At 33.9% G+C, this 11965-nt stretch overlaps 1 protein-coding gene across 2 annotated transcripts; it reads left to right on the top strand.

The window, feature by feature from the left end:
- Positions 1 to 323: 323 nt before the first annotated feature.
- Positions 324 to 7501, top strand: LOC113712501 (probable alkaline/neutral invertase D). Of its 2 annotated transcripts, none has more exons than XM_027235964.2 (5): positions 324 to 462; positions 1330 to 1753; positions 2019 to 2450; positions 5998 to 6556; positions 7011 to 7501. In XM_027235964.2, exons 2-5 carry the CDS (start codon positions 1364 to 1366, stop codon positions 7304 to 7306), a joined length of 1677 nt encoding a protein of 558 aa, XP_027091765.1. In that variant the 5' UTR covers positions 324 to 462; positions 1330 to 1363; the 3' UTR covers positions 7307 to 7501. The 2 variants fall into 2 exon arrangements, with proteins under 2 accessions (XP_027091765.1, XP_027091764.1); XM_027235963.2 differs by having other exon boundaries at positions 1325 to 1753.
- The last annotated feature ends 4464 nt before the right edge of the window (positions 7502 to 11965 follow it).

The raw sequence follows: 11965 nt of genomic DNA, 5'->3' as shown, positions 1-11965 counted from the left end.
ATAGGGACAAATAAGAAGCCTATCCAATTTACAATAAGAAGCCTATCAAATAAAAACACAGCTATAACAAAATTATCCATAACCGGCTAAAACCGGTAAGTCTTCTTACCAAAGATGTACTATTGTACAGTAGTTAACACCCACCTAACACAGGCAAAGTTTGTAATCTTGCTCGAGTAACGGTCCCCTGGTTGGTGCCCCTGCCCAAATGGCAAACGGACAATACACAGTTGGCATTTCTTTTGTTTCATTTTTTTCGTTCATTTTCTTCCCATTTTTGCCTATAAATACCAGCTTCCGCGAACGTGGTTCTTTTTTCCCCTCTTCTTCCACTTTTCACTCCTCTTTATCTCTCTGTCTTTTCCCCCTTGTTCTTCTCCCCTCCGGCAGTCTCGCCGGCCCTCGGACCCATTTCTCGCCGGAATATCGGACTCCCTATTGTTCTCTCTCATCCCTTTTGAGGTCTCTTCCTCTCTCCTCTCTCCCTCTCCATGTCTCTCTTTATCTCTTCACTGGTGTTCTTAGGAAAGAGATTTAGATCTGATTTGTCTTTTGCTGATTGGTTAATTTTTTCTTAGACCCTTTTGTTTGAAACTTCTTTTTCCAATGTTGCTTTATGCATTATTATTTAGTTTTACTGGGATCTTGGAATTTGAAATTTCTCGTTTTTTGGTAACTGTTTGCTTTTCCATTTATGTAGGATTTTGGTAATGCTATGCAACTTGTGTTTTAAACCCTGGGATTGATCTCTTTAGTGAGAATCATTTTCCTAGTTTAGACTGTCTTAATTTACGTAAAAATACTAGCTGGCATTTTTTTCTTTGAATATGGAAAGTAAAATGATTAATTTACCAATCAAACAAGAATTCAAAATTAGTACTAACCACCTTATTTCTGGGACAAGATTATTTGGTTTTGGTAGTTAGGTTGCTTCTTTCTATGTTACTTTTACTCTTCTCACGTATGTTTATAAGAAAGGATGAAGGGTTAAAGAAAATGAAGATTAGGTAAGGAGTAAGATGGTTTTTGCTCTGGTAGTTCACTTGACTTTTTACATTTTTTAAGTCTCATTTGGGGGTTTTTTTATGCATAATGTTTTGTAGCGTTTGACTTTATATATGCTTACATATATTACAAGGTGCATTTGTATTTCCATGCATCTCCTTCCTCTGAAAATACATCCTTTTTAATGCAATGTATTTTTGGCTTGAATAGTAAAGCTTATTAGTTCTATGTCATATATAAGATATTTATGTCGATCTTTCTGTTTTGAATTGCGTGATTTTGTTTTTGTTTTTGTCTGTAACTGAAGATTGATTTTCAGTGCAGAGCACTTTTTGGGTTGAAGGTCTGAGGGTTTAGCATGGAGTGTGTTAAAGAATATCAACTTAGGAATGTTAGCTCGCATTGTTCTATCTCGGAAATGGATGATTATGATCTCTCAAAGCTTCTTGATAAGCCAGATAAACCCAGATTAAACATAGAAAGGCAGAGATCCTTTGATGAGAGATCACTGAGTGAGTTGTCTATTGGTTTATCTAGAGCGTTAGATGCATATGAAACAGCTTATTCACCAGGCCGGTCTGCGTTAGACACTCCGGTTTCATCTGCGAGGAATTCCTTTGAGCCCCACCCTATGGTTGCTGATGCTTGGGAAGCTCTCCGCAGATCTTTGGTGTTTTTCCGTGACCAACCTGTTGGCACAATCGCTGCATATGATCATGCCTCTGAGGAGGTTTTAAACTATGACCAGGTGAAGTTTCTATGCTTTGATTTGTTCTTTGCTGTTGATTTATCAATATGGTGGTATTTCACTTGTGCTGGGATATCCTACTAGTTGAATTGCAGCTGTCAGATGCTGCTATTGGCTAAATTTTTGAAACTCATACGCGTTTTTTATTCTGTGATTTATATAATGCTGGACATTAAATTCTTAGTTTGAGAGTCAAATAGTGTCTCTGATTAATTGATCTTATGTAGAATTAATCTGTTGATTTGTTAATACTTTTTATGCTTAGGTTTTTGTACGAGACTTTGTGCCAAGTGCTCTGGCATTTTTAATGAATGGTGAGCCTGAAATTGTAAAGAATTTTCTATTGAAGACACTTCAGCTTCAAGGCTGGGAAAAAAGAATTGATAGATTTAAGCTTGGGGAAGGGGCCATGCCAGCTAGTTTCAAAGTTTTACACGACCCAGATCGTAAGACAGATACAATAGTAGCTGATTTTGGTGAGAGTGCAATTGGAAGAGTTGCTCCAATTGACTCTGGATTTTGGTGGATCATTCTTCTACGTGCGTATACTAAGTCTACTGGAGACCTAAGTCTGGCTGAAACACCGGAGTGCCAAAAAGGGATGAGGCTTATATTGAGCTTGTGTTTGTCTGAAGGATTTGATACTTTTCCAACTTTACTTTGTGCTGATGGATGCTCCATGATTGATAGAAGAATGGTAAGATCCTTGTCTAGATACTTCTTGGAATCTAGGGATTTCTTATCATTGTGAATGATGATGCTAATGGCTGTTTGGGCATTGTCTATCTAATCTAAAACCTGCTTACTCGTACTTTTGGTGAAAATTTTTTGTAATTAGAAAAGAAAGATCACCAAATTCAAAGGAACCAAAAGAAATGATGCCATAAGTTCTAATATAGTCACTCCTGTCTGGTAAATTACAGTAATCTGATGGAGAGATGTTTGTCTTCATTAGAATGAGGAGATATATTTCGGTGCCAATGCTGTAAGCTGAATTAATTATGGTAAAGATTCTCAATTAGGCAGTGCGTATTTTGCATTGGCCCAAGGATAGCAGTGCTCTTTCTCTTAGCCCAAGGAAACTAAAACTAACTATAATGATGAATATGTCAATTGATATTTCGTAATATATCGTCTTCTGTTGCCTGCAGTCATGCTTTTGTTCATTGCTAGTAAAACAGCATAATCTAGTGGTTTTGGAGGCCTTTTTTAGTTTGGGATCCAGAAGATTAGCATCACGTTTTTGGCTCTCTTCCCTCCATTAGCCTCAATTGGATGGTCAAACCATCAAGCAGCATCGCATGTGTCCTGGTGTTTCTCTTGAAAAAGTTTCAAGTGAATAATTATTTTTTAAGTGCAAGATTCCACTTGATGTTGGGGTTTAGCCACCTGCTTGTACTTGATAATTCAATGTTTACTTAAAGTAGTAGTAGCCATGTGAGACTTACAGAAAGAAGGGGATATGAAGGTGGGTTTATGTTGAATGTTGCTTGACAAAATATTCGCCTTTTGTTGGAGAATCTGAGTTTATTGTGCATGAGGTGCTTGGATTCATGTTACCAGTTGTGTTTGCTATACCTCAATCCTGCTTGCATTGCATTGTCAAGATTGACTGCGAGGAATAGTTGCTAGTTTACAACTGTTGTTGAAGCTGCCATGTGTATTTATGCTTTTTATTCAATCCATGCTTTGGAGTTGCTAAATCAATTTGGTTTGGCACACAATATATATATTGGAGCAATATGACTTCCATTAGCGATGTAAATAACTGCTAAACTTGCATATAAAAACTATCCAGCTATATTTCCATTGGATTCAATTTTCCTATTCTTCTCTGAATGATTTTGTATGAATTTGGCACTGGGATGGCCTTGCTGTGGTTGATTGACTAGTGCTAGAACCAAATACCATTTTGTGAAGATAGAATTTTTACTGAAAGGTAGAGAGGAACAACAGCATGTGCTTTAAGGTGGTCTGGCTTTTTGTGGAAGAGGGGAGTTTTTCACCATTGGGATGTATGCTTTGCATTCTGGAACACGGAATTTGAAACAATATTCTTTATAATCTCTTCTGTTCTCTTTGAGCCTTGTTCCTAAGTATGATGGTTCACTCAGTTTAGATTTATTTGAGAAACATATAGGCTCATGTAGGAATAGAACACATAGTCCTCTGATATTGTTGAATTTCCCAGTTTGCATGTATATAAGTTTTACTTTCAACCACTTATTATGACCTATAGCGAAAATTAAGACAATTTTTTTTTATACCTGTTGTATCCAAACGATCATGAATGGAAAAAAATAATGTTCTTGGGCATTCTAGATCTAATGGTGATGAGTATGTAATTTGCTTAGACCACACCCTATAACTCCATTTGTCTGACTTTTCCACCTCAATTCGGATAAGTATTACTGCCTCCGCCCCAAAATAACAGTCATTTCTGGGGAATTGCACTTATTTATGGAGATGTTTAATCTTTATACCTAGATGAGTTAGCTTGGGGTAAATTGAATAATGTGACCCATTGATTCATTGTATTCATTCATTATGAGTGAAGTTTGGGATGTGAGAACAGTTACCTTTCCAAAGTGCAAAACTGGGAAGCAACTAAAATGTTTTGTTGGCTTTGAAGAGCCTTATTTTGGGAGAACAAAAAAGAAGGGGAAACATGGCATTAACAATGGGGCAGAGGGAGTATAACATTTGTCAAGTGGAACACAATGTTATCTCTGTGCATGTATTTTCTGCTTTATTCTTAGCTCCACTTTAGACACCTTTCACAAGCGCCATTTTGAGAAAACAGTTTTAAACCTAGGTGTGCGGTTCTAATTAGTCCGTTAGTGAAAAACTCTTCAGGGGTAGATCAGCAGTCCGGAAGTCATGACAATGGTTTTTTTTCCTTTCTTTTTTTCTTGTCTGTTTTTCTCTCTCCAGTGTTTTCTTTAGTTCTGCATGTTCAAGTTTTCTTTGACCAATAATTTACAGTACCCAGTAATCCAATTCTGCAACATCCTTGATACTTTATGGAAGTGCTTCTTCACAAAGTGATATGCTTGTATACTATTCTAACTTTGGAGAAAATTTTGCATTAAGCACTTCTGGCTTTACTGGTTTCTATCCTCTTCTTTGAGGTTTTGTTTCCATATATTTATCCAATATTAATACTCTATACAATTTTCACTCTCTATATCATGAAATGTTACTAACTGAATACCTATCTCGAAAACTCAATGTGCAAATACGATAGTAAATTCATCATCCTGTATTTTATACCTGTCCTGAACTTAATCAGTGCTATTAATTCTCCAGAGTGAAAGTAGATGCAGATAGATAATGAACACGCGCTTTCAATTCGTTTATTGCAGTATTGAATACCATTCACCTCAATAACAATACTGAATTGTTTAATGATTTTTATATCTTCTTTTGTAACTCAATCAACGAACTTACTTGGTCAATGACCAGCTGCAACTCAGTAATGGATTCACTAAAAATTTTGATGCTTTGGAATGCCTTCCAACATTTTTGTCTTGTGATGGCTGAGAAGTATGATTTTTCTATGCATAAATCCTCTTCGGTTCAAGAAGTGTGGCTTGTGTTGATGCTCTTTGTCTTGGTCTAAAACTAACAATAATAAATTTGTTGGGTTTTATTTAATCTATTTACAAGCCAGAGTACTGTATAAGCCAGTATATGCTATCAGAATTAATGACTTCTAGAGATCGTTGTCGTTGTAAGATATTCAGTTTTGTTCTGCATTGGAATGTCAAGGGAAGAAAGCACACTTGCCTAGTTCTCCTCAATTGGATGCCATTTTTTTTTCCTTCTTTGGGATGACAAGTATTGGATATTTTTTTCTTATTGAAAGTTGGATTTGATGCATTTTTGTTTGGCTTAATTATAGGTGCCACTACATCCTTTATTGGAAGTATGCTATTAAATTGAAGTAAAAGGATATTTGTACAAATATTACATTGTTAAGATGTTCATATTTTTCTTTCATCTGTTTTCCCCTTTGATTACATTTAGAAGACACCCAGATACTACAGAAAGAGATGGGCATCTGTGCAACTTTGATTATTATGTAGGATAATTTTCACTGAAAAGGATTAGACTATCATGGTGCTGTTCTTTCAATTGTTCTGCATCTGTAACAGAGCTACTTATTTAATTTGTTTTATTCACAGTAGTTGATGGCAATATACGTTTTTCATGGTCTTTATATATTTATTCTGATGTTACAGGGGATTTATGGTTATCCTATTGAAATCCAAGCACTCTTCTTTATGGCACTGAGATGTGCCTTGGTGATGTTGAAGCATGACACGGAAGGGAAAGAGTTCATTGAGAGAATAGTAAAGCGCTTGCATGCGTTAAGCTTTCACATGAGAAGTTATTTCTGGCTTGACTTCCAACAATTAAATGACATATATCGCTATAAAACTGAAGAATACTCACATACTGCAGTAAATAAGTTTAATGTTATTCCAGATTCAATTTCAGATTGGGTGTTTGATTTTATGCCAACACGTGGTGGTTATTTCATTGGCAATGTTAGTCCTGCAAGAATGGATATGAGATGGTTTGCATTGGGAAATTGTGTTGCTATTTTATCTTGTCTAGCTACTGCTGAGCAAGCTGCTGCTATTATGGATCTTATAGAGGCTCGTTGGGAAGAGCTTGTTGGGGAAATGCCTATGAAAATATGTTATCCTGCAATAGAAAGTCATGAGTGGAGAATTGTTACTGGCTGTGATCCAAAGAATACAAGATGGAGTTACCACAATGGTGGATCTTGGCCAGGTTCTTCCACTTTTCTGTCTTCATTTAATTCCAACTTACTTTTTTGCTTGCCTGCTATAAATACTTTGAAGGTAAACTTGCCGTGAGAATTATATTAAATTCATCGTCATATTTCCACGAGAACAGCAGCAATTTCATTTTAATCCCCTGTGAGCATGTTAAGAGCCGACTCGGCATTTTTGTATGGTGCTTTTATGTGGAAGTTTTAATCTCTTAGAGAATATAACAGTACACTAAAAACTCACTGGTTTGATCGATTTTAGTTCATTTTTTACCTGAAGCACTATGTTGTTATGCACCTTCTGATAGAAATACAATCCACTGGCTTCTCATTATTTTCTTTATTGACATTTTGAAGCTGCGAAACTGTTCTGCTGCTTTTCCTCATTTGCCCTTCACCTAAACTAGTTCTTTTCTTAATGCATGGAAAAACTTTTCTGTCTGTCATATACAGTGCTTTTGTGGTTGCTAACGGCTGCATGCATCAAGACCGGACGAATACAAATTGCTAGACGTGCAATTGATCTTGCTGAGAGCCGTTTGCTCAAGGACAGTTGGCCTGAGTACTATGATGGCAAACTTGGTAGATATATTGGTAAACAAGCTAGAAAGTTCCAGACATGGTCAATCGCTGGATATCTGGTTGCAAAGATGATGTTAGAGGATCCTTCACACTTGGGGATGATTTCTCTTGAAGAAGACAAGCAAATGAAGCCTCTGATTAAGAGATCCTCCTCGTGGACCTGCTGACAAACCTGAGAGAAGCAAGAAAACTGCAGAAAGTAGTAGAGAAAAATTAAAGGTGAGAGAACATTTCTTTCTGACAAAAGAACTAGTAATTCTTTGGCAACATATCTCGTTCTAGCCTTCCTTATTAAGTTTGGTTTTGTGTACATTAGCAAATTTCAGAGCATCTTGCTTTTCAAATAAAAACTGCTTTTGATATTTGTCATTCATAACTTGATGGTTTACAAGGCCTATATCCAATTGCTCCAATTGAAATATCCAAAGACAAAAGAAATCAAATGTCCAGGTGAAATTTATGAACGTAATAGGACCTCTATGGTCAATGGCTCTTTCTCAATTACCAAAATGTCAATGAATGTGAAAGGCAAAGTTACTCTACACATAATTTCGAAGAGTGAAGAAAATAAGACAAGAACATTCTTTTGTTTGAATTGGTTTCTGATCATCATGCTATTACATGATCTTCACGGATTTTCGCATTCACCAAGTGTCTTGAAATTAGAAAAATAGTTTCATCGGATTATGTACATGTTTGAGAGAACCTATTACAGTTCTTTGTTGAACATTAAGCACACATTTTACTGTAGTCTGGATAATTTAATTTGTGTATTTGCCTTTGTTTCTTAGAAATTGCTTTAACATACTTATACGATGGCTAATCTTCGAATTTTCTGAGCTGAAAAATTGGATCAGTATAATAAAAAACGAAACTTAAACATTAAAACTCTCGTTATGTTTGTCTACCTTATCATAGGAGAAAAAAAAAAAGGGTTGCATTAAGCATGTGATATATTAGATATTATCATGACCTAATGATTCCAAAGACCTGAAAGTTCTTTAGTTTTCTCATTCTATGACCACAGTAATTTTTATCAAATGCTACAAATTAATGAACATTTCTGGTAATAAATCTCGTCTTTGATTTTCTTCTGGGTATAGTATCTGGCCTTTTCCAATGGAATCGACTCTCTTATGTAACATTTTAAGTTTTACCGTCTTTTTTGAACCAATTTCGGCAGTAAGAGTTTGCCCATTACCAAATGACACTGCCTCCTTTTCTTCCGCTTTGGCATTACTACAAATTCCATCAACAGAACTTGTGCTACAAACGAAAACCCTTTTCAAGAATAAGAAAGCTGGGAATTATAAGTCCTTTTTTTTTTAAATTTAAGGGTATCCCAGTTTTTCGGCCAAGCTAATTCCCTAAGTCTATGTAGAGTTTTGTTCCAAGGTATATACAATGAGATAGCACACGGGGATCGATCATGGGACCTACCGGTAACTACCAGACTACAGAACTAGTAGGACTACCCGCGGGAGGCAATTATGAGTCCATTTGGATTGCAAGTTTTTTAGAGTTTTTGTTTAAAAAAAATATACTATATCGATATGATGTATATAACATAGAAAGGTGATTGGAAAATGCGTCGAGAGAATTTTTTCGCATAAACTTGTAATTTAAACACAGCCTTAATTACCCTAAGGTCCCTGAACATAACTCCTACCTGGAATTTACCCCACTAAAAACAAAACACTATAGATCCTATAGTAAGTGATTTTCATTAAAAAAAAAAATAACCGATTTAGACTTTATTTGGACTCATGTTTGGATTGCAATTTTTTAAGGATTTTTGGAAAAAAAAAAATACTTTAGCACTTTTTTAGAGTGTGATGTATGTAAAATAAATAAAAATAATAATTAAAAATATTTACAAACAATATTCATGAAAAACGTAAAAAATTTTCCCAGAAAACTGCAATCCAAGCTGGGCCATATGATATCAGTTACCATAGTTGTAAAAATACCAATTTTCATGCGTACAAAATGCAAATTGTTTTGGACAAAGTTGCACGCATTACTTGGCCAGACACACACACAAACTGCGTCCGTTTCTTTCTTAGCTCGTTTTCTTTGCCTCAGAAAATTGTGGTACCTGAATGAAACTGTATTAATTGATTATGGCAAAGTCTTCAAGTGGATAATCTCACTAAAAAAAAAAAAAAAATTGCATACCCTAGAACGTCAAAGTTGAACCCACATTATCTGCTTAAAATGAGTGACAGAGATTGACCTTTTTGTCGGCCCATGATTGTTCATATTTGGAGACGAGTATGGACGATTGACTTTTCCTGACATAGAAAATAAAAATTCATCATTTAATAGACGAGCGTTTCCCGAATTATTCAACATCTGATTTTGGGGGAAGGAAAGGCAGTGACAGAGCTACGATTTTTTTTTCTGGGGGGCCAAAATTTTTTCTATAAAATTATTTTAATATGTTATGTTTAAAATAATATATATCTATTCAAATATATGATATCTAAAAATATCAAATATTAACTTTAATTATAAGGTATGTCTATTTCACATATATGCAGCACCATCATAATGAAAATTAAGATAAAAAATAAATTTTGATTAAATATTTTATACCATTACAAAGCACCCAAGTTGCACATTATGAGAAGATGCTCCAATATGTCACTTGTGTTAAAAAATATATACATAAAACAATGCAATATAAATATAACTATTTTCAATTGAAAAAAGATAAAAGTTGTGTTAACATGCCTTGAAATTTCAACCTTTTTTCTTAAAACTAAATTCATCTATGAGCTTTGAGCTTTACATTCTTTCATAAAATAAAATTCATTTATAATTGAATTAGTGCTAAATTTTCCAACAACTTTTTTTTTTATGTACACAGTTAAGCAATCATTCAAGAAATTATCTACCATCTTGTTTCGGATTTTTGTCTTGATATCTTCATAATCGAAAATACCTGTTCTATAGTTACAGTTGACATAAGAAGAGTAAAAATAAGTCTAATCAATCGGTCAACAAGAGGATAGATCACTAATTTTCTTGTTTTCACCAAGTCTTGGAGTAATTATTTTTATGTTTGTATATGAGTTAACAAGAGGATAGATCACTGATTTTAAATATTTCATCAATTGGGCTAAGTTATATATTTGTATATGGGTCAATAAAGTAATTATTTTTGTTTTAACCCATTGATAATTATGAATTGGTTCTTTTACTATAGATCATCAAATTATATGTTTAATTTTTTTGAAAGTTAAATAATTAGCATAATAAAAACTAAATAACTTTTTTTGAAAAAAAATTAATTCAAAGGTGGCTAATTCATATATATATATATATATATGAACTAAAAGTTTAAAAATTAGGGGGCCAAATTTATTTTACACATATATTTACACTATGAATTAAAATTTTCAAAACTTAGGAGCGGCCATAGCCCCTCTCAATCCCCCTGGCTCTGTCATTAGGGACAGGTAGGGTGGTTCGAGAGGAAGAAGTGTAAATGAGAGATCCAGAATTCGAACCCTCCTACTTATACTAAGAAAAAAAAATCTGATCAAGAAAAAAAAGTCATAAATGCTGTTCTGTTTTTCCATTCTGGATGTCATGCTTCCCTAGCTACGAAAATCAGCATAAGGAATTTTTTTTGGGTTATATCTTTAACCAGATTGATATGTTTATCATTTCAAGCCAATTGAATTGTTATATCCGGAGAATATGAAAAAAGCTGCAAAGGTGACATAGCTTAGCAATATACAATTGTGAGGACATTGTTAAGTTACTTTTACAACTTTTTTCTTATATAAATCAATTGGCATAATTTATTCCTTTAATACAGAATTGCAGTTGAATTGAGAAAATGCAGTACACGAATTCTGCAAAAAGAAAAGAAAAGAAAAAATTGTATTAAAAAGGACCATATAATTACAAATCTTTTTGTGTGGTAAACGGTTGTTTTGGGTTTTTTTTTTAAAAAATAACTTGTGATAATCGCTTCTTCAAAACATGTGTTTGGAATAAAAAGGAATGTAGGGAACGTATATGGAGTTTTCTTAGAACATATTATACAACTCATTTAAAGTTATTTTTATAATAAAAAGCTGATATTAACATATAGGAGGACCAATCCTACTACTCATACAAAAAGAAAATAGCATAGATGATCCTCCACATTTGCAAATTACTCTAGGTGAAATACTATGGTAATACCACTTGGTACTAATTATCCTTTTTTGGATTGCAGTTTTTTAAAGAAAAATTTTATATTTCTCTTGAATATATTTTTTAATTTTTTTTACCTTATATATATCAAATCGCTTTTCTTTCGTAGAAACTCTAAAAGATAACAATCCGAATGAGTTCAAAGTTGTGGGGCAAAATGTGGTTAGTACACAACTTGTTCTGAGATAAATTTAGCATATGTTCACATCATTTGTCTTTGTACAAAGTTTGATGAAACTTGAGCCTTCCATTGTTTGCTCTCAATTTAAAGGACACTTTAGTGCTTTGGGCAGACACTAATAAAAAAAGGCAACCAGAAATAGATTTGCTATAGAACTATTACCTTTTGAATATAATGTGGATCAATCTTATGAACATTGATAGTATATATGCTATCACTGCTGGATGTTTGATAACTAACTTGAACTTGCTTGATGTTAGGACACCAAAATAATTTTTTTAATTTGTTTAAGGTAAGGACTCTAAATTACATTAAATATGAGAAACTAAATGTGAAAAATAGAAAATTTGAGGGCATTTGTAAAATTCTAAACTAGTACATTCACAATACATTATGAGACTGCTTTTTGAAATTTTTTATTGGTTGATTTAAG

Source organism: Coffea arabica, chromosome 10e (genome assembly GCF_036785885.1).
Source record: "Coffea arabica cultivar ET-39 chromosome 10e, Coffea Arabica ET-39 HiFi, whole genome shotgun sequence".
Classification (NCBI taxonomy): Eukaryota; Viridiplantae; Streptophyta; class Magnoliopsida; order Gentianales; family Rubiaceae; genus Coffea; species Coffea arabica.
The sequence above is the reverse complement of the archived record's forward strand: the minus strand, read 5'-3'. Positions and strand labels throughout refer to the sequence as shown.